Raw genomic sequence first — 23196 nt, 5'->3', positions numbered from 1 at the left:
CAATATTTTTTAAATCCAATTGTCACAGAGACCAAAAAAATTTTGGCTGGAGCTGCAATTGTAAAATATACAGATCTGACTTACATATAAATTCAACTTAGGAACAAACCTACAGAACCTATCCTGTACGTAACCCGGGGACTGCCTGTAAATACAGTATCTCTGTTGCTCGGTTACCATAAAAGTTGGAGAATATGTTTCCCTGTCGCATAGTAACATTTAAATACAGCTGTATCATTTTGGCTGCTAACTTTTTACGTAATATAAATCTGGATTAGTAAGAGTAGTTTCCACCTGGGCTTGGGATACCCTAAGGCTGTTGAGACATTTGCATCACAAATCATTTCTATCTATAGAGCCAAACTGGTGGGATGTGACAAGCATGGTTTCTCGGCAAAGCTCATTGGCAAGAAACTAACGTGGGGGTATTGTAATTAGACAGCAATATAATTGTTGCCCAATGTGGAAACACCTATTATTACCATATGCTGACAGATAAAAGAGAGTCTGGTAATAAAATGTGTGCATTTCTAACCCATATACTAAGACTACTAGCTCCAGCTTCTTACTCAGGGGTAAGCAAAACAATGTTCACTACAATCTAATATATAAAGCTGAGTGTATGTATGTATGTGTGTATGTGTGTGTGTGTGTATGTATGTGTGTGTATGTCCGGTAAAGTAATCTGCACCATCGCATTTACCATCACCAAATTTTACTCAGCCGCTCTCTGTGTGAACGTCATAGAGTCGGTTTTAAGCTGAAATTTTTAACCCTCGATTTTCAAAATACATTTACTAACCACGATATACAGGAGCCACTGTCTGCTGCTGTTGTGCCAGTTGGCAACCAATCACAGCTCAGCTTCTATTTTGCCACAAGTAATTATTGTGAGCTCTGAGCTTTGATTGAATGCTATAGACCAGTGGTGGCAAACCTATGGTGCGGGTACCGGAGGTGGCACTCGGAGCCCTTTCTGTGGACGCCCAGTACTTCACCCAGCACAGAGTTTGGCAGAGAGGCTTCCTCCTGTGGTCCAAGACAGTGAGGATGTGCCATACTCAGTGCTATTTTAAAGTGACACATCCTTGGCTGCAAGGGCACTCTGTCTATGAAAGGTTTGCCATTACTGCTAACAATTTTCCAAATGTCAAGGTCATTGTCACTATAAGATTTTTTCATAGATTGTATATATTCTAAACCACAGAATAAAAATGTAAATAAGATAATTGTAAAAGATACTGTTTAAAATTAGTGAACACTTTCGGGTAACTGCAAATTATTGGTGTTAATCTGGTAGCTGGTGCTAATTTCCTTTGCAAAAATGTTGGGCCATTCCAAAGTGACTGAAGCACTCCAACAGCAGGTTGTCCTCATGAAAGCCAAAGGGGTGACCCTATCAGCCACAGCAAGAGAAGGTGATAGTTTGTAGTTTTTGATTTCCAGAATATTGCATCTTTATAAAATCACAAACCCATTCAAAAACCCCAAGAAGGCTGGTCTTCCTTGAAAGTTAATGAAAGAGAGGACAGGATAATGTATATAATCTCCATGGGTAAACGGTTTAACACTGCAGCTGGATTTGCTCACCAGTTCAGCGCTAAAGAGGGTGAGGATCCATCTCGTCATACAGTGTCACAACATTTAAGAGCATTTGGACTGAAAGCCCACTCTGCAGTGACCAAATCTATCATTAGCAGAAAGAATGAAAAATCTAGACTATTCTGGTGTTTGATAAAGACCTTCTGGTCAAAACATTTTGATTGATTTAATTACCTTTGGAGTGCTGCTGCAATTTTTTACTGCTGCATTGAACCGGATACGGGCAATTGGGATCTTCATGTCACAGGCTCCCAACCATGTATGAGTTTACTAATATTTTGGGCTATATTGGATGCTATCCTAAACTGACCTGTAGACTAGCCTTTGCTGAGGAGCATGTTGTGTGGACAGAGGAGATGTTCTTCACAGTTCATTTTAGCAATGAAAGCAACATATTTGTTCGTCAACAAATTGCGTAAAAACTGAACTCAAAGTGTGCACAGAAGTCAGTGAAAGGTTGTAGAGGAATGTCATGGTTTGAGGAATGTTTTCTGCAGCAAGTGTTAAAACTCTAATACAGCTGCAAAGCACAGTGAATGCAATTGTATTTCAGAATCTTGTTCAACAAGGCTTGATTCCTTGCTTGCTTTCACAACTCAACCAGCCATTAATTTTCATGTAGGACAATGCCCCGTCCTAAATGGATAAAGCAGCTCCTTGAAATTATAATCTTTCTCTGTGTTACAGTCATTGCTGTTCTCTAATTATGATCATCACATTTTTTGCTAAATAAATGTTTTATGTTGATACTTTTGTATACTTTGTAAAACACTGTTCTAGTGCCATGATGTAGCCCTTACAAAAAAACCTTTGAATGTTGATCAATGGAGATTACATTATTTTGCCAAAAATCAAGTGATCGTTTATTGCTCTCTAATTTTGATTTCCAGTGTATATTGAAACATTTTTGTGTATTAATTGAATTGATTCAGAGTTTTGTGTGTCTTTCAGATTCTTTCAAGAAGATGGAAGGATTTTTTCTATCTAAAAATGGTAAGTTTGTAAAAGTTTTAGGGAATAGAAATTAGGCAAGTTCCTCTGGAAATAAGGAAGAAAATGGGAACGTGTTTACATTCAGGAAACAAGTGATTCAGTTCTATGTTAAAAAAAAATGGTTATTCTGAGACTGGGAGTACATGGCGTACCTAGTTTGTGAAAGAGGGATGGAGTAAATTCTGGTGTAGCTGACCTTAGGCTAAGTTCACATCTATGTTTGGTAGGTCCTTAGGATATGTTCACACCTATGTTTGGTAGGTCCATTATGGATTTCTTATTAATAGCAGAAAAAATAGTGTTGCTGCCCAAGTCTCTTTTTCTTCTATTAACAATGGAAGGTCCATTATAGTCTACTTAGAATGGATGGTGAATGGAAGACCTTTCATTTATAGTTTCTCTTTATTTGGAGAACACAATGGAAAGCTCAGATGTAGGTTTGAACTGGCCTTATTTTTAGTTCAACATCAACAAATTTAAAGCAGGGGTTATTTGGGTTTTTAGATGGCACCATGTAGGGAATTTGTAAAACAGCAAATGTTTGGTTTTGATGTGCAGTACTTTTTTTCTGCGAGGTTTGCTATTATGTTCACCACAATATTAAAGTTATAAGGTTTTATTTTATCTGTCCTTATTTTAGGAGGCACATAACAGGACTAAGAAAAAAATATATAATTGTAATATTTTTCTTTTTTTAAAAATTTTAAATAAAAAGGATATTTCAAAATGTCCAGAATTCTATTTCTGACCCCTTATCCCCTGGCCTCATTGAAGGGAGAAATTGTTCCATTTACAGGCGGTCCCCTCCTTAAGATGACCCAACTTACAAAGGACCCCCTGGATATTGGTATTTTACTGTACTCTAGCCCCAGGCTACAAATCACAGGTGTCTGCAATTAGGATTTATTGTTAATCCTGGTGCTTATGACAATCCAACATTTTTAAAATCCAATTGTCACAGAGACCAAAAAGATTCCTAGCTGGGGTTAGAATGATAAAACATACAGTTCTGACTTACGTACAAATTCAACTTAAGAACAAACCTACAGAACCTATCTTGTACGTAACCCGGGGTATTGCCTGTACTTGTAAAGGACATATAAATAGCCAAGGTTGCCAGCTTGGCTATTTTTTGAGCTCCTTTGCAAGTTAATGGTGAAAGCCACACATGTGTCACCATCTCTCCCACAGCTAAGGCTATGAGATGGGGCAGGATATTAGATAATTTACCAATACTGTATACATCCATTAAAAGTTCTGCACCAATTTTTTGATATATAAAGTGAAGCCTCCTGTCTACATCATCAGCCAAACATTTCTGTCCATAAGATGGCTGTAGATGGAGGGTCATGTGATCTCTGTCCATGAACATTTACCCTGCCAGGGCCCTGCCTCACCTGGTAATGCAGAGAATGAAAATTGAGAGGTGTTGTGATTGGGTCTCTACTTCTCTATCTCTATCTTGATAAAATGTTTGTTGTAAACTATTCTAATTCATATTTCTATTATTTAACTACAGGTCCTTCCGTGGGAACAAATGGATTTATTCTAGATGGGAAAACAAAAGTGGTTATTAGGAATTTCCAGAAAGATATTCTGACTGTTCAGAGAGGAGAGACCACTCCCACTTTTAAATCAGATTCTCATCTAATAGGTAACTTAGAAAAAAAATAACTTATAACAAAATGTATAGAACATGAAGATTATGCAAATTTTGGCCTTGTGTTGGCATGGTTAAAGGATAATTGCCATATATATTTGAGTATAAGCTGAATTTTTCACCACAATTTTTGTGCTGAAAAAGCCCCACTTGGCTAACACTGGAGTATATTAAAAAAAATAAAGTTAGTACTCACCCTCCAGCGCTGACCACTGGTGTCCTTTTCTCCACAAAGCATCTCTCCTTGCCGGGACATTCACGTCTCTGTGATCTGCTAGCACAGAAAGTATGAGGTGGCAGTGTCCCTCATGCTGACATCATAGTTCTGTGCCAGTAGATCACATAGACGTGCCTGGCCGGGAACCCTAGAGGTGCTGTGGGGAGAAGAGGAAGCCGGGGGTCAGCGCCAGAGTATTGAGCGTGAGTACTAATTTTTTTTTTTAAGGGGCACTCTGCTGGACATTATATCTAAGAGGGGATCTCTGCTCGACATAATATCTATGACAGAGGTGCCACTCCAAGCTCTTGCTGTGGGCACCCGGGCCATCGCCCAAGCACACCAGACAGAAATTTCTTGCAGTTCCAAGCAACTTTAAAGATGCTGCTTTCAGTGATATTTTAAAGTGATAAGTACTTGGCTACTTGGGACTGTAGGAAGAGGGAGAATGAGTAGACAGGGCCGAATTATCTTCAGAGGACCTTCTGCTGGGCCCATGATTCTCTGTGCACAGAGGGACACTGGAAAGAAGCTACAATGATGCAAATTTTCACTCCTTTCTACTATGTTGGTTTCCTCAGGAGGCCAGTATAATTGAATGTTGCTGAAGAACAGGGAGCAATAAGTTACTGCATTAATTTTTTGGTTGGCACCTAGCGAAAAATGAGGGGGGTTGGAGTTGCAGTTTGGGCACTCGGTAACTAAAAAGTTTGCCATTACTGATTTATGGGGTACTCTGCTGGACATTTTATTAATATGGGCACTTTGCTGGACATAATATTAATGGGGGAACTCTGCTGGATATTATGGGATCACACTGTTGCACATTGTATTAATGGGGGCACTTTGCTGGACATTTTATTAATGGGACCGCTCTTCTGGACATTATATTAATGCGGGCACTTTATGGGGGCACTCTGCTGAACATTATGAGGGCACACTGCTGGACATTATATTAATGGGGGCACTTTGCTGGGCATTTTATTAATGGGGGCACACTGCTGGAGATTATATTAATGGGGCACTCTGCTGGAAATTTTATTAATTGGGCATTTTGCTGAGCATTTTATTTATGGGGCACTCTGCTGGACATATTATTAATGGGGGCACACTGCTGGAGATTATATTAATGGGGCACTCTGCTGGAGATTATATTAATGGGGCACTCTGCTGGACATTTTATTAATTTAGCACTCTGCTGGGCATTTTATTAATAGAGGCACCCTGCTGGACATTATATTAATTGGAGGGTCTTCTTTGGACATTTCACATGTCACACCTCAGTAAGGTGCTGAGCCCCCTTATTCACTACTTTTAAGATAACCAATTTAAGACTATTATTTTTGATATCTGACCTCTCGTCTATCACTATATACTTTGCTTTTAACCTGTAGAAGTAGCCTTCTTAGCAACTGATTATTTGTGGGGAACTTGTTTAACTAGAAGTCAATGGAGGATAAAATGCAGCACCTAGCATGGCCACTGAACAGTGGATGGAGCTGTGTTCTTCAAGCTCTACAGTTCCAGTGGTGTGTTTGCTGATCAGCTCATAGAAGTGATACAAATTGGTACATCCCTCCGTTCATATACTGATAATTTATTTGTCTATTTTAGCGGATCAAGCAACATTCTTCCTGAACACATACAAAAAGGTTACTGGCAATGGGGAGGATTTGCCAGTAGCCATTACCTGCAAAATAGGCAACAAAAATTACCTGTTGTGTATAGAAAACAATTTGGTTATTCTTAAGGTAAGAACAAGTCTGTTGTCAATACTTTCATGTATTTGTCCTGAAATATTTATGCAACAGCAGTGATTATATGTTTGAGGTGGAATAACCTCAACAGTAAATAATTTGACAAGCGGGTGTTAACTTTCTGATGTAAAAAGGAAGATAAAAGATGCGGCACTCACCCAATAGTTCTTCTTTATTTAATGTTAATCATAGGACAGGGAGGTGTGGCAAGGCATATTCGTCGGCCACGGACCGTTTCGTGCACTCCTGTGGTTCGTCTAGCCGTAGCCGGCTACGTTTACATGTTAACATCATATCTGATGAAGAGAACTAGTATTCTCGATAGCTCCCCATCAAATATACTCATCATCAGTTAGATTTCTTCACTCTTCTTCAAAAATTTCTAGAATGATTAATATTGATTCATTAGACAAAACTTCCGAAAAGTATGCGGTCAAAAGGCCAGAAGCTGTTACATTACTAACAGAAAGTCATCATAAGACAAAAAATGTTTGACCACAGATCATGACTAATAAAGTTTCATTCACAGGAAAGTGAATTGCCGAAAGTAATCACATCAGAGACAAGTGAATTTATCTTCTACAAAAGAAATTCCTTTTCAGAAGCCACAGTTTTTGAGCCTTCAGTAATGAGTGGATTTTACCTTGCATGCAGTGAAGATGGCCGCGATCTGATTCTAAAGCCTTATTATGGAGATAAATCAGACAAAACTGCAGAAATTACAGTGGGTAAGCATTCAATGTGTGTTTATTTGGAACACTGGTATAATAAAATTAGAATTTTTAAAAAAATATTTTTATGTAAGCTCTATTTATAATAAACCGGTAAGTTGTCATGATTATAACTTTAACGAGGACTTGCCAGGGCGATTTGGGATCCATATGAACCTGTGGTTTAGGGTCCACAGTTCTAAATTGACCTGTATATGAGCATTGCATAGTTCAAATGACATAGTCCAGCTCACCTGAGAGTGCACGATCTTAGAGCCGGCGTGCTAGCAGCACAGGTAGATGCAAGTTCTTATAAGAAGAAGTGATCAGCAACTCCACCTCGTGTGAACAAAAAAACTTCTTCATTCGTTCTTTTTGTTTAAACAACAGAAGAAATCTGTTGACAATAGCATGACAACAGAAGAAATCTTACGTGTGTCGAGTGTTAATGTGTAATCATAGATGATAATACATAGGAATGTATGGGTATATATAAGCCAAGATTGGGCTCACGTCAATTCCCCCAATTACGTATATACAACCTGAAATCCAACATATAGACATTCAATATATAAAAATCAAGTCATTCCTTACATTCAGACCGTGAGGAACAATGATATTTAATAACAAAATCCAAAAACCTTCCCTATTTAATAGACATCGTCTATTGTCTCCACCTCTCAAAGGAAAACACACCCTTTCAATGCTGGAGACATTTCTTTTATTAACATTTGAAACATCACTAATATGTTCTCCAATGCGCTTCTTCAACTTTCGTGTCGTACATCCGATATATGTATAAGATTACATGCAGAACAGTCAATTCTGTAAACTATGTTGCATGAATTATAATTCATAAATGATTTTATCGGATAAATCTTGTTGTCTATTGGAGAAGTCGTGTTACTAATTTTGTTGGCAAATGGGCACACTATACACTGTCTTGAACAACACTTATGAAAATCAGTCAAATTTAACCACGTATTTCGTTTGGACTTTTTTTGTTCAATTTGGCTGGTTGACAATATAGTGGGGCAGATCTACTTACCCGGGCCATTCGGGATCCAGCGGCGTGTTCTCTGCGGTGGATTCCGTTCTTCCGGCGATTCACTAAGGCAGTTCCTCTGATGTCCACCAGGTGTCGCTGCTGCGCTGAAATCCGCCGAGATTGCACCATCCTATACTTGGTGAAGGTAAGTGCGTGTCCCGCGACCCTTTTTTTTTTAAAAATGCGCCGGTTTCTCCGAATCCATCGGGTTTTCTTTCGGCCACGCCCCTGATTTCCGTCGCGTGCATGCCGGCGCCGATGCACCACAATCCGATCGCGTGCGCCAAAAACCTGGGGCAATACAGGGAAAATTGGCGCAAATCGGAAATATTCGGGTAACACGTCGGGAAAACGCGAATCGGGCCCTTAGTAAATGACCCCCAGTACCTAGTGTGGGGGGCTTTTCTTGTAGAAAATCTACAACCTGATGCAAATATATTTTTTAACTTGTCATCTTCTTGTAAAATTGGCAAATATTTAGATACGATATTAGGAATCTTATTCAATTCTGCACTGTAAGTGGTAACAAAAGTAGGACCAATATTACTATTTTTATATTTGTGTGAAACACTTGCAATATTCGTTGTCTGTAACAGAATTCCTTGATCGCGTTTATCACTAATATTCTCTGTCCACTTTGGATATTTACTAGCAGATAAGCGGGAAATGTTATTCTTCTCTATTTTATAACTTTCAGAGTTGGAGCAGTTTCTTTTAGCCCTAAGCCTCTCTCCTACTGGGACACATTTCATAGTATGTTTAGCATGACAAGATGTTCAGTGGAGTATAGCATTACCTACCTTAGGTTTCCTATATGATCTTCTGGAAATATTATTACCCACGGTAGTCAATGTTAAATCCAAAAAATTGACAGAAACTCGGTCCCAATCATATGTAAAGAATAGACCCAACGGATTATTGTTAAAATACTCCAAAAGATTTTTGATAAGGTCACTGTTGGACGACCATAACGATAGTATGTAGTTCATATAACGACCATACCATATTATACTGTCTGCAAAAGGATTAGAAAGAAAACAAATATAGCTTTCTTCCCACCATGCAATGTAGAGGTTAGCCAAAGACAAGGAAAACTTAGCCCCCATGGCTGCTCCTCTACGTTGCATGTAAACTTTTCCATTAAATGTTGAACAAAGAAGGTATTGAAGAACCATCAGCAAATAGTCCTTTGTCTCCCTAGAATAATTAGTGTATCTATCCAAATGATAGGAAATCGCAACACTAGCCAGTTTATGGGGAATGCAAGTATACAGTGATTCAATATCACTCGTAATCCAAATACATTTCGAATCCAACACTATTGGACAACACTATTGTCCAACATGACAAAACATCTGCAAACTAATGTCTGAGGCCAAGCATTCAGCCATTCTCCCAATCTCTCATTCAAAGAATCAAGGCCCGCAACAATAGGTTGCACAGGCGACACGGGATTTTAAAGAAAAAGAACAAATAAAGGAGTTTATTTATTCACACGAGGTGGAGTTGCTGATCACTTTTTCTTCTAAGAATTGATATTAGCAATGTGTGGCCTCAATAGGGCACATAGGAGTGACATCTGCAGATCCGACACCGGTGTCTCCCCTCCCGTGGCTCCAAGTCAAGCTGTGATTGCGCAGTACATGGGGGACTTGCAGTGAAGCCGGGGTGTACTATGGAATACCTGGAGGGCTTGCATAGTGAAGCCGGGGGATGTACTATAGAATACCTGGGGTCTTGCACAGTGAAGCCAGGGTGTACTATGGAATACCTGAGGGCTTGCATAGTGAAGCCGGGGATGTACTATGGAATACCTGGAGGGCTTGCACTATGAAGCCATGGTGTACTATAGAATACCTGGGGGCTTGCACTATGAAGCTGGGGTGTACTATAGAATACCTGGGGGCTTGCACTATGAAGCCGGGGTGTACTATAGAATACCTGGGGGCTTGCACTATGAAGCTGGGGTGTACTATAGAATACCTGGGGGCTTGCACTATGAAGCCGGGGTGTACTATAGAATACCTGGGGGCTTGCACTATGAAGCCGGGGTATACTATAGAATACCTGGGGGCTTGCTCTATGAACGCTGGGATGTACTATAGAATACCTGGGGGCTTGCACTTTGAAGCCGGGGTGTACTATAGAATACCTGGGGGCTTGCACTATGAAGCCGGGGTGTACTATAGAATACCTGGGGGCTTGCACTATGAAACCGGGGTGTACTATAGAATACCTGGGGGCTTGCACTATGAAGCCGGGGTGTACTATAGAATACCTGGGGGCTTGCACTATGAAGCCGGGGTGTACTATAGAATACCTGGGAGCTTGCACTATGAAGCCGGGGTGTACTATAGAATACCTGGGGGCTTGCACTATGAAGCCGGGGTGTACTATAGAATACCTGGGGGCTTGCACTATGAAGCCGGGGTGTACTATAGAATACCTGGGGGCTTGCACTATGAAGCCGGGGTGTACTATAGAATACCTGGGGGCTTGCACTATGAAGCCGGGGTGTACTATAGAATACCTGGGGGCTTGCACTATGAAGCCGGGGTGTACTATAGAATACCTGGGGGCTTGCACTATGAAGCCGGGGTGTACTATAGAATACCTGGGGGCTTGCACTATGAAGCCGGGGTGTACTATAGAATACCTGGGGGCTTGCACTATGAAGCCGGGGTGTACTATAGAATACCTGGGGGCTTGCACTATGAAGCTAAACCTTTCATTTTCCCCAAAGATGTTTATAAAATTAAAGCTGAGTTCTGGTTTATATAGGCAACTAGAAGAGATTTAAAACTTTTGGTAAATCTCCCCCTTTACTTTTCACAAAAAATGTTACCTTGTTATATGAACAGTTTAAAAAACACAATGGGGGGGGGGCATATCTCATGACTTTTACAATATTCTGGCATTATATTTTAAAATATTTTTGGAGGCTAGATTACTGGATCATATGTTCCATCATTGAATACTTTACTAATATAATGTATTTTGACTCGTGACTACTAGCAAACCAAACAGGCCCTGCTTTTAGACTCAACTAAAAAATCCGTTCCATCACGGGTTGCTAATGAAAGGGGTGACCACTGTAACAACCATTAGCTATTAGTAAGACTCTTGAAGCATACGTATTAAATGGCGTTTATGGGGGTAATTTATCATAGTTTTTTTCTCTATGTTTGGCATTGATTTGGCAAAGTTGTGGTAGAAATGCTGTTTTGCAACTTTCCGCTGCGCCAAATGGACATAGGACAGTGCAAAGTCACCTTGTCACAGACCCCGCTTACACCAAATTCATTATTTGCAAAGACAATTGGACTGAATTCATGATTTGTGACTTTCCATTTATGTTCTGCAACTTTTGATGTTTTTTTATTATGTGACTGTTGCAAACAACCAACATAGCGTAAGACACTGCCAGCAGAATTATCAAGGGCCAAAGCCACTCTAACGGCAGCTGAACCCCAAAGACATACATAGAACTGTCACAAGGAGCCACTCTGATGACACATAACCCCCCTATGTATTTGAACTATTTCTAATTTGTCTTTTTTTTTGAAACATCAGCCATGCTGGCCTTCAAAGGAACAAAGAAACGAACGTCACATTATTTACAGAATAGTAACAAGGACTTCCTCATTGCCCTCCCAGAAGAGTCTATTGCCACTTTTGAGTCAAAGAATCCTGAAACAGGTTTGTATAATCATGTTTTCTGTTGGCTTAAACATTGAATTGATTGAGATAAATCAGAAACATATATAGGGAATCCTCACCATGTTTGGATGACCGTAACAGCATATTCTTATAGCGGGGCAGTTAAGGCCCCCATAACTGGTCATTTCAGTTCACCAGTCACTTCATTCTGTAGTTATATTAGTTTTCTTTCATCAGCTGGAGAACAATTCTGCACTTGTCTTAAGCAGTTTATGTTTTTAAAGGAGGAGTATGCCTTACTTCAGAGCACTTGCACAATTTAGGGAGATGTGCTATCCTCAGTGTCCTAAGCGCATAACCAGAGATAAGTCTAGGACTCTTTATGTGCTGTACGTAGGATTCCCCTTTAAGTACTTTGCTTTATTCTCTAATATCAAATGTTTTTTTTTAAAGACTTTATTTTCATTTCTCAAGAATACAACGGTGCACAAAGGCAAACATCCGCCTCAGGGAAGTGCAAAGTACAATCATGGACATTAGGCTATCAGCATGGAAATATCAACATAGGATAATTGCATCAGCCAGTGATGCAACAACAGAGAGACAGCTTCCCCATAAAAGGGACCCCCTCGCCAAAGTGGAGAGCACACATTCACCCAACAATTCACACCTCACACACAAGGAGCTATTCCTCCTACACTCCCAAAGCAGTCTGGGCTTTCACCCACACATCCCAGATCGAAGAGAAATGATCCGTAGTACCTCTGGCCGTGTACGTGAGTTTAGAAATTGGAAGTTCTACAATAATCAGCGAGATCCATTTGTCTAAAGTGAGGAGCTTTGGAGGCTTCCAATTCAGCAAAATAACCTTCCTGCCATAGGACATTAGCAGTCTGAACAAAGCTCTCTCAAATTTAGCCTGAAGAATGGCCCTACCAGGCCCAGAAGGCACACCGAAGGGGAGCAGACTTGGGACTTATCATGCCTGGGAAAGAGATGGAGGTGACCCTTTATCGGGTCTAGAGTAATGTTGAAATCACCTAGAATAATGTATGGAGAAGAGATTTACTCACTAGGATCGATACCCCCCTTGCATGAATCGAGTACATGGAATGATACGAGTGTCCAATCCATGGTCTGTTCAAGGCTAATATCCTCTAACTCCTCAGGTGTGTCGCCTGAAAAGTCTGGATTATGTGTTCTGAGAAAGTTAAATACAAGAGCTCTCTTGATCTTACAATTCAGACCCCAGACATTCCAGGAGACTATTTTACATCCAGCCATAATGTGTAAATGTAGAAGATAGTAGAGGAAGGAACAGCTCCCAGCATCCAATCCAACTCATATAGCCTCATCCACACTTCATCCTTACGAACATACATAACGGACAATCTCACACGTACCTTATACACAACCTGCATCCCCAAAAAACCCGGTTGGGCCTAAATCCCATGAACTAGAAATAAATTTAATTATACGTGAACCTTACGGGAGGTGTACCTATCTACACCATATCAAGGAGACTTCACAATCTTACAGAGAGAAGATCCTCTAAATAGAAGATCTGTCACAAGATGTGAGTCTCTAGTAGCTATTACTCCCTACAAACTGGTTTGGAGGAAGAGCTCCAATTAGGTATAACGTTGCATTGAGCGTGCTCCACCACAAAACACTGAGGGAACACTTCCTTAATTGTTTTCTTAATTCTTAGTGTCTTCCACCCGCTCATGTAGGACTTTAACTTGTCGCAACAAGGTCTGGACCATCTGCTCTCTAGAATTTGGAGTCCTCCACATCTCCCAATCGGCGCTAAACCTTGGACGTCCTATCTTGTATTTTATTAATATCACACCGCAGGAGGTGAATATCCTCTTGGACATGGTCAATTTTCATAGTGAGAGAAGCCTGACACGCAGCGATGGCCGCCATGATCTTTTGGGTGTCAGAGTTTGCTGCCGCAGATTTCCCCTCATGTTGCATATGGCTTGGCAGACTCACTGTGGAGGTTTTAGAGTCCCCGGCCACCACTTTTTTGGGTGCTGATTTAGGGCCCATGCAGAAGGCCTACGTAGCACAGCTCTACCGATCAGTATGTCCACATAGTCAGAGAGCGAATAATGTAATAAAGCTCAATGTAGCAGGGTTAACTGTGTCACCATAGCAATAGCTGGAGAGAGCTGTAGATGTAGAAGAGTGTACTGTGACACTATAGCAATAGCTGGAGAGAGCTGTAGATGTAGCAGAGTGTACTGTGACACTATAGCAGTGATGGCGAACCTATGGCGTGGGTGCCAGAGGTGGCACTCGGAGCCCTTTCTGCGGGCACTCAGGGCATTGCCCAAGGACAGAATTCACCAAACACTGAATCTGCAACTTAAGAGATGCTGCTCTCAGCGCTATTTTAAAGGGACACTTTATTGGGTGTTTGCACCTGTGGGGAAAGTAAGAATGTGTTGACATAACTGCATTATCTTTGGAGGTCATCTTGCTGGACCCACCATTTCTTCCTGTACAGAGAGACCCTGTAAAGAAGCTACAACAATAGTCTAAATTTGGTTCCTTCTGTCAACTATATTGGTGGCCTCAGGCGGCCGATACAATTGAAAGATGTGGAAGAACAGGTAACAGTAAGTTAAGGTATAAAATTCCATGCTGGCACTTCATGGTAAATAAGTGGATTTTGGATGTAGTTTGGGCTCTCAGCCTGTAAAAGGTTTGCCATCACTGCACTATAGCAATAGCTGGAGAGAGCTTTAGATGTAGCAGAGTTCCCTGTGACACTAAAGCAATGCCTACGGGTGGGCTGTGGATGTAGCAGAGTGACACTATCTTAAAACCTCCAATAAGCAGCATAGGGAGCAGGGCCCTAATATGCCATCTGCAGCAGCTTGTCCAGCCAAGAGGGTCTCACACTGGAGATATTAACTGGAGGAGGTATCTTGACAATGGAAGGTCCAGTACCGGAGCACACCCTGGGGTAGCCCCGGCAACAATTCTGGGGGCAGATCCCCGGTATTCCCCCTCAACAGGGCAGCTGGGGGGTACGGGCACTCAGTGGGGGCAGTGCAGAGGTAAGATGAAGCAGGAAAGTTCGGATTTTTGCAAGATTTAGTGTAGCTTACATGCCGCACGTCTCACTCCTTTGCTAGCAGGATGCCTCTAACCTCAGTTTGTCTAGAATCCTAATTTGAGTCTTTGTTAGAAGATGAATATGAACACACATTATTATTATTGTCTATGGCCCAAGACAGAAGGGACAGATTTGCTGGTTTCAAGCAGAAATTTCCCTTTGGTGGGGCTGTCAGAGTTCTGTTCTCTGAATCCCCACCAATAATTAACCTGCTGCAGATTTAAAGTGTTAGGTAGCGGCTCTGGAGACCCGTGTAGCCATACCTTTGTATGTTGTAGCAGGATTGGGAAAAATGAGTTTATAGTCCAGGATTGTAATTGGACTTGGAGCACTATGGTACACTGGTTTGAGATCTCATCACTTAACATAAAATAGCCCCTTCCACAACTAAGTTACCATAGCAGGTTTTGTATAGCGGCATCGGGGAGCGGATTTTCATTAATCCTCTATGCTGCTACAGTAAATCGCTGTGATTTCCCTCAACCTGCAGCCAATCCAACAACCCTTTAAAAATGTTTTTTTTAATCTTATTTTATATTTCCATGGTTTTTTTATTATACAGATGAAAAGGCGGTGTTTTATTTGACCACATACAGAGATACAAGTCCAGCTAACAGTTTGCCAGTTGTAATCAGCTGCCAAGTGAATAAGAAGAATTACCTCCTCTGTGCGAGAAAAGACTCTGTAATTCTTAAGGTAAGACCAAAGCCTTTACTATATAATACCTGACTCTTTGTCCTGGCCTTCATTGAATAAGATAGAACATGTTTAATTACAAAGTGAATTGACAGGGCTCAATCATGGGGTAATTTATGCACAACTGGTCCCCCTACTCGCAGCAAGTACTATGCTAGGTGCATGCAAGGAGTCGGAGTGGGGATCAAAGCCAGCGATTACCTCTATCGTAAAGTTCCATTTCTTATAAGCAGTGGTCGCCAACCTTTTTATATATTCAGGAACTGGCTGCACCCAAATTTTCCCGGGTCTCGTAATCCCTTGACCATGGCCCCTGGAAAAAAAAATGGTGTGCCACCGAAATACTTTATATTTAATCACAACCCATATAATGTCCTAATTCTTGCAGCACACAAACTAAAATACCCCTTTCTTGCAGCTACCCATTTTTTGTTCCCCCTTTATAGTGCCCCCTTTTATGTAGCCCATCTTTATAGTGGCCCCTTTTTTGTAGCCCCCTCATGATAGTTTTTATGTAGGCCCATTCTTCTGTTATCTGTCTGTATAACAAAGTGGCTACAGAAAAGGGGACATAATAGTAGACAATTTAGAGAAGAGTTAAATATTGACCTGAATTGGCAAAAAAGCACACATTCAGACACAGGAGGGTAGATCCATCCATCTTTATAGCATGTTCAATAAAGTTATTATACCTATAAGTATATAACTTGCTTAAAGTTCAACAATAAATTCTATAACTGGTAAAACTTAAAATCAAACTGCAAAAAGCAAGCCCTCCTACAACTTTATTGATATCTTGTCCGAAAATAAGCTTGTCTTTAAGGGGATTATTACAATAATTCTGATGGATTAAGCTCACACCAGATGGAGCAATTCCTCAAATTTGCTGAACAAATAAATAAAATACTGAACAAGTAAAAAAAAAAAATAAGTCTTAGAACATTATACATAATATATATAATGTAAAAATATGCTAACTGGAATAAAGCTTTAAATTTAGTTATGTATATTTTGGTGATTTATTTCTAAATAGTTGAAAACGTTTAGAAAATGTTAAGAAAATGTTGCTATATGTCCTTTGTGTTCCATTAAAGGATAGATACAAGCTCTCAACATGTGTAGGTAGCGCCTTCTCCATCCAGGGTAGGTGACTGCTGTATTATGTAGCAGACAACCACTAATACTCTTGATTGGTGCTAACATCGATCGTAGCTATAAAATGTTACCTATTACCTTATATACTCGAGTATAAGCCTAGTTTTTCAGCACACCCGTAGGTCTTCTTCTGTCTGAGACAGAAGAGGACCTATGGGGGACGTTGGAAAGATGAGTACAGTGTTATTTTTTTTCCTACTACAGGGGTTGGGCAGGCTGTATGCTACAGGGGCTGGCAGACTATATACTGGGGGCTGTAACCAGCGCATTTCCCACCCTCGGCTTATACTCGAGTCAATTGGTTTTCTCAGTTTTTTGTGTTGAAATTAGGGGTCTCGGCTTATACTCGGGTCGGCTTATACTCGAGTATATACAGTATTTTTTAACGATCTGTAAGAGAACCTGTCAAGGCACAATCCATATTATAATGACATATTCCTTAAATAAAGTTGAATTTTTATGTATTATATATATGATCAGATTCCCAAAGGTTCAAACAATCTATGGGGCCTAGAAAAAAATGTTAAAAATAATCACTATGTCCCATAATCCTTGAAGTATCAAAATCTAAAAGTAAAAAAAAATATTATGCTATGTGGTAAACCCTGTAACAGAAAAAATCATAAACAGGCAGTCCCCTACTTAAGAACACCCGACTTACAGACGACCCCTAGTTACACACGGACCTCTGTATGTTGGTAATTTACTGTACTTTAGCCCTAGGCTACAATAAACAGCTATAACAGTTATCACAGGTGTCTGTAATGAAGCTTTATTATTAATCCTGGTTCTTATGACAATCCAACATTTTTAAAATCCAAGTGTCATAGACACCAAAAAAAATTTGCCTGGGGTTACAATTATAAAGTATACAGTTCCGACTTACATACAAATTCAACTTAAGAACAAACCTGCAGAACCTATATTGTACGTAACCCGGGGACTGCCTGTACAAGATATTGAAAGTCAGCTCACCTCCTTCAGTGGACAGATTTGAAGATTTGTTTGTGCGATAGATCGCCTTGGCCTTTCAGGCACATACAAAGAGATTCAGAGAAAGACGGATCCCGCTGCAGACGTGCTTCTTAAAAAGGTAATAAATTCTTTATTGCATCTTGTTAATATCCATACAGGGCAATAGATAGCAAAAAGAACGTGAAGTCAGCTCATCCTGATATTGTGGCTCATAGCACCTGGAATTATCCGAGCAACAATCACTCCGGTTTTAGAGTAATGGAATTTAGAAAAAGAAGGAAAACCTGATCCAGCTTCCAAGGATGTAACAGGAGAGTAAATAAAATTTCAAGGCTTTCCTCCATATAGTTAAAATGAATGATTGCCAAGGGATGCAAACAGCAATAACAGTCTACGTGTTTTGGATATTAAATATCCTTATTCATGACTAACTAAAACATGAACAACTACCAGGCAAAGTCTACGCGTTTTGACATAATATTACTCATGGCCATCTTACTCAAATAAGTGGGAGGTGATCTGCAGTAATCGGGCCATGAGTAAGATTATGTTGAGAAGCGTAGACTTTGCCTGGTTGTTCATGTGCCTTTCCAACTATCTATTGCCCTGTATGGATTTTAACAAGATAAAATAAAGAATTTACTACCTTTTTAAGAAGAACGTCTTTCTCTGAATCTCTTTGTATGTGTCAAAAAAAGACCCCTCCAAATATACAAATCACTGCCATTAGGACTATGGGGGCCAGGGACGGAGATGTGGATATCTCATGGGGCTGTTAGCAACCACTTGAAAATTGCAAAGCACCAGAATATCATGTGACTGCTGTTCATAATTTGCTAATAAAGTTTTATTTTTTTATGCACAGCAAAGTGAATTGCCGGAAGAGATACCAACAAAGACCAGTGAATTCATCTTCTATATGATAAATTTTTCGCATGGGGACAATGGCTTCCGTTTTGAGTCATCCGTGAATGTTGAGTCAGGAAAGTTTTGTCTCGCGTGGAACCATGAAGATCCTAGAAAAAAGTTGATACTCAAGCCATATCGGAAAGAGGAAACTGATGAAACGATGAGATTCTTACTAATAGAAAAAAGCTGATATGTGATGGGAAACAATACCGCAGTGTACACATATGTATGTATCTGTACTTCAACAATTTTGATCCACAGTACCTATATTTTTTTAAACTGTTGATATTTAAGGAGTTTTCCTAAGCTAAAGTTATTATGTATCTTTATTATAGGTTCTCAATATCAGATTTTGGGGGACTGAATCTAAGCACTAGTGTTTTAAGCAGCTGATACATAAAAGATTGAACAGGAATAAGACAGCTCCATTCTCTGTGTAGTGGCTTAAAAGAGTCACTGCAGCTTGGCTCAAATAAGTGGGACGGGATCTGCAGTAATGGAGTCTGACCATTTATCAGAGAACAGAGCTGTCTGCTCCCTGTTACATTTTCTGATTATCAGCTGTTGAGAATCATGTATTGGGTTTTAGAGAACTCCCCCAAACTGAGATATTGAGCCCTATTCTATACATAGGTTATCAATAAATTTAGCCCAAACCCCCTTCAAATTTTTAACTATTCTGCCTGTCCTTGAATTGTAAGTTATACAGCTGCACAAAACCTTCAGACATCCCTTTCTTATTCCTGTTGGTAATTTTTAATGGAACCTGTCAGCAAAAATTGATCTAATAAAGCACTACCAGTTTGTTGCCAAGCAGCTGAACACCTTCCAGATTGTGTTTCTTTTATCACCCAGTGTGGTGGTATCATCAAGAAAATAAATCAACTTTAAAGTGAGATTTGAATTGGTTGTATAAAGTCAAGGAGGCGGAGATTTTAACACTGAAGTCAAGCTCTCTCTTCCTCACAAAGTCCCCTTCACTGTAATTGATACAGAGACATCTCTAACCAGATCTCCGGAAGACTGATGCACACTGTCAATCTCAGAAGTGGAGGCATTCAGAGTTCTCCACCTTGACTTCAGTGTTAAATTCTCTCCGCCTCCTTGACTTTACACAACCAATTGACATCTCAAAGTTGATTTTCTGTATGATGCCATCACACTGGACCAAAGAAGCAAAAACTAGAATGTATTACACATACTAGTAGTGGTTTCTCAGGCCAATTGCTGATGACAGGTTTCCTTTAAATAAACATTCAACCGTATATTTTTATTTCTCTCATTAAAAAAGTTAAACGTGGTCAAATCAGTGAAGATTCAGCATTGTATAAGCTCACACCTTATTGACAAAAAGGATAGTAACTTTCAGTTACAAATAAGCAAAATATACAAGCATGTTTCCCTGATTTGCATTTCAAAGCATTTATTTAGTGTTTTAGATACTTTTTAGATGTTTTGTTTGGCATGGTTTTAACACCTTAAGGACACAGCCTAAAATGGCCTTCAGGACACAAGCCTATTTTTCAGACCTGACATGTATCATTTTGTTTGATAATAACTTCAGAACACATTGGGGCACATTTACTTACCCGGTCCAGTCGCGATCCAGCGGCGGGTTCTCTGCACTGGATTCGGGTCCGGCCGGGATTTAATAAGGTAGTTCCTCCGCCGAGGAAAAGCATTTTAACGCGCCGGAATTCACCGAGGCCGTCTGAGTGAAGGTAAGCGGGTCCCGAGCGACACATTTTCGGTTCTTAAATGCAGCGGTTTTTCCGAATACGTCGGGTTTTCGTTCGGCCACGCCCCCCGATTTCCGTCGCGCGAATGCCGGCGCCGATGCGCCACAATCCGATCGCGTGCGCCGAAATCCCGGGGCAATTCAGGTACAATCGGCGCAAATCGGAAATATTCGGGTAACACGTCGGGAAAACGCGAATCGGGCCCTTAGTAAATGACCCCCATTAACTTATCTGTGTTATTTTGAGATTGTTTTTTCTTGACACACTGTGCTTTATGTCAGTGGTAAATGTTAGTTGATATGATTCATGTTTTTTGTTAAAAAAGGGGAAATGTAGCAAAAAAATCTAAAAAATCTGCAATTTTTCTAATTTAACATGTTTTTTTTTCAGACAGACAATCTTACCATCCAAATTACTTAATAAATAGCATTTACCATAGCTCTGCATTATATTGTAATACATTTGTAAACATTCTTACATTTTTCTAGGATGTTAGCAGACTTACAATAGTAACAGCAATTTATAGGAAAATTTGGAAACCGTGTTTATGGACTATTGCAATTAAGAAAGGGCTTTTGAAAAGACTTTGCAATAAAAAAACCATCACAAATGACTTCATTTTCAGAAATGCTCCCATCCAGCTTTTCAAAACCACTTTTAGAAGTTTTTTTTAACCCTTTCGGTGTTTCACAGGAATTAAAGAGAAATGGAAGTCAAATTTTGAAAAAAAAAATTTTTCACTAATATATTAATTTAGGCCTAAAATGTACAAATTTACAATGGGTTGTAGCAAAAAACACACACCCCATTTTATTGCACAAGTCCTCCTGATCACAGAAATACCCCACATGTGGGTGTAAACTGCTTTTAGGGCATATAGCAGGGCACAGAACAGAGCGCCAACGAGCACCATTTGGTTATGAGTGATTCAATTTTCCTGAAAGTTTTATGTCACACCTTTCATTTACAAAGAATTTTGGGAATGGAAACCGTTAAAAACCCCAACAAGTGACCCCATTTTGGAAACGAAACCCTTAAAGGTTTCCAGAATAAAGCAATAGTGACTTATAGGCCCCATTCCACACTTATAGTAGATTTGAGCTAACAGAATAATGTAACACCACCATAAGTGAACCTTATTGAAAACAACACCCAGAAAGCAGAAATTATTCATCTAGGGGTATTATGAAAGTTTTTGGTGCTAGTAAAATTAAACCCAGGCAAAATCTATTTGCATATGTTGTGAAGAACACTTGTTCCTTCTGTATTCATCTAGGTTCTAGGGGTATAATGAAATGAAATGAAATGTGGTTTTAAATTTTAGGTATAATATCACTTTGTAAATGGCCAACATTGCAATGAAATTTTGGGCATGTTTGTTCAGGATCATGTAAAAATAACAAAAATGACAAAATAACAATAAAATTAATATTCCAGGGAAGTATGGTAAGCGCGGAAACAGTCTTTGATGCACAACCCTGGCTTATCTGGGCAAGTGTCGCATTGATAACCGGTATCTTTGCGTGTTCCCTTCTTGTAACACACACGGCATTTTTTGTATGGTCGTCTTTTCTTTTCTGTGGGGGGGATCTCAGATGGGAAATGTTGTCCTGGCACAATTCTGCTGGCATGACTATTATGGGATGTGCTCGCACCCTCTTCACCCTCTGGGAACAGTAATTGCTTTATTACTTGTTCTTGATATGCCAAGTATCTTACTTGTTGGCGGGTCTTGCGGTAAATGATAAAGGAATTATACAATGCAGTTTGCACTAAATGCACTGCAACCTTTTTGTACTAAGTGCGGGACTTGCGGATCGCATTATATGGCTGTAGCATTTGATCGGCTAGATCAACCCCTCCCATGTGTTGGCTGTACTCCTGTATGCAGACTGGCTTGAGGACTGTGGCGTTGGTTCCTCTAACAGAGACAGGGGTGCTGTAATCTGCATGGATAGATGTGAGGACAAACACATCTCTCTTGTCCTTATATTTTGTCAGCATGATGTTACTCTGACACAAGGACTTGCTTTCACCCCGTCTCAATTTAAGGTCCACCAGATTTTTTGGGAGGCCTCTTTGATTCCTCCTTATTGTTCCGCAGGCCACTGTTCCTTTTTCAAGGAGGCACTGAAAGAGAGGGACACTTGTATAGAAATTATCTATGTAAAGGTAATAGCCTTTACCCATCAGGGGGAATAAAAGATCCCATACAATTTTACCGCTTGTGGTTAGGACAGGGGGGCACTCAGGTGGACAGATCTGGGAGTCCTTTCCCTCATAGATACGGAATTTGTAGGTGTATCCGCTTTCACTTTCACAGAGCTTGTAAACTTTGATCCCGTATCTAGCTCTTTTGCTTGGCAGATATTTCCGAAATTTAAGCCTACCTCTAAAAAGTACAAGTGACTCGTCGATGGCTACATTTTTTTGTGGGGTGTAAACTTCCATAAATTTCTCATTAAAATGAGTCACTACTGGCCTAATTTTGTACAATCGGTCTTGGGCATGGTCACCAGCAGCAGGACACTGACTATTATTACTGTAATGCAGAAATTTTAACAGCGCCTCAAAATGGTCTTGTCATTACAGCCCTGTACATTGGTGTGTGGTATAAAACGTCACTGGACCAATATGACCGGATGCTAGGCTTTTTAACAAGTCCCATATTAAGAAAGAGCCCCCAGAATTTTTTTAATTCTGTGGCATTAGTGGGGTGCCAACTCTGGCTTCTAGCATAATAAGATGTGGGGTGACCGGCCAGAAACTGTTCTGCATACAGATTTGTCTGTGTAACCATTAGGTCTACAAATTCCTCTGTAAAAATTTTAAAAAAATCAAGTTCCTTGTACCCATCTGTATTAATATTTATTCCTGGGTTGGAACTGAATGCTGGAATTTGGGGAGAAAACATATTTGGGGGCTCCCAACCTGGGTCACTTGAC

The 23196-nt window shown here is 40.1% G+C and overlaps 1 protein-coding gene and 1 long non-coding RNA gene across 3 annotated transcripts in view; one reads left to right on the top strand and one right to left on the bottom strand.

The window, feature by feature from the left end:
• The window catches only part of LOC140134960 (uncharacterized), a 162972-nt gene that overhangs the window by 12637 nt on the left and 127139 nt on the right, over nt 1-23196 (bottom strand). For both annotated transcript variants that reach the window (XR_011856434.1, XR_011856435.1), the window contains exon 2: nt 6388-6611. This is a non-coding gene — a long non-coding RNA (uncharacterized lncRNA). The remainder of the gene's footprint in view (nt 1-6387; nt 6612-23196) is intronic.
• Nucleotides 491-21707, top strand: LOC140134956 (uncharacterized). The gene is made up of 8 exons (XM_072155802.1): nt 491-575; nt 2554-2595; nt 4115-4249; nt 6087-6223; nt 6759-6957; nt 11561-11686; nt 15340-15473; nt 18469-21707. Exons 2-8 carry the CDS (start codon nt 2568-2570, stop codon nt 18700-18702), a joined length of 993 nt encoding a protein of 330 aa, XP_072011903.1. The 5' UTR covers nt 491-575; nt 2554-2567; the 3' UTR covers nt 18703-21707.

The sequence above is a fragment of the Engystomops pustulosus genome, chromosome 6, assembly GCF_040894005.1.
Source record: "Engystomops pustulosus chromosome 6, aEngPut4.maternal, whole genome shotgun sequence".
In the NCBI taxonomy this organism is placed as follows: Eukaryota; Metazoa; Chordata; class Amphibia; order Anura; family Leptodactylidae; genus Engystomops; species Engystomops pustulosus.
The sequence above is the reverse complement of the archived record's forward strand: the minus strand, read 5'-3'. Positions and strand labels throughout refer to the sequence as shown.

Bases quoted from the DNA above. Each gene is read 5' to 3' on its own strand.
- LOC140134956 (XM_072155802.1), top strand. From the start codon at position 2,568: ATGGAAGGATTTTTTCTATCTAAAAATG. The intron at 6,958-11,560 runs GTAAGCATTCAA...TTGAAACATCAG, and splicing joins AACTGCAGAAATTACAGTGG to CCATGCTGGCCTTCAAAGGA. The intron at 15,474-18,468 runs GTAAGACCAAAG...TTTTATGCACAG, and splicing joins AAGACTCTGTAATTCTTAAG to CAAAGTGAATTGCCGGAAGA.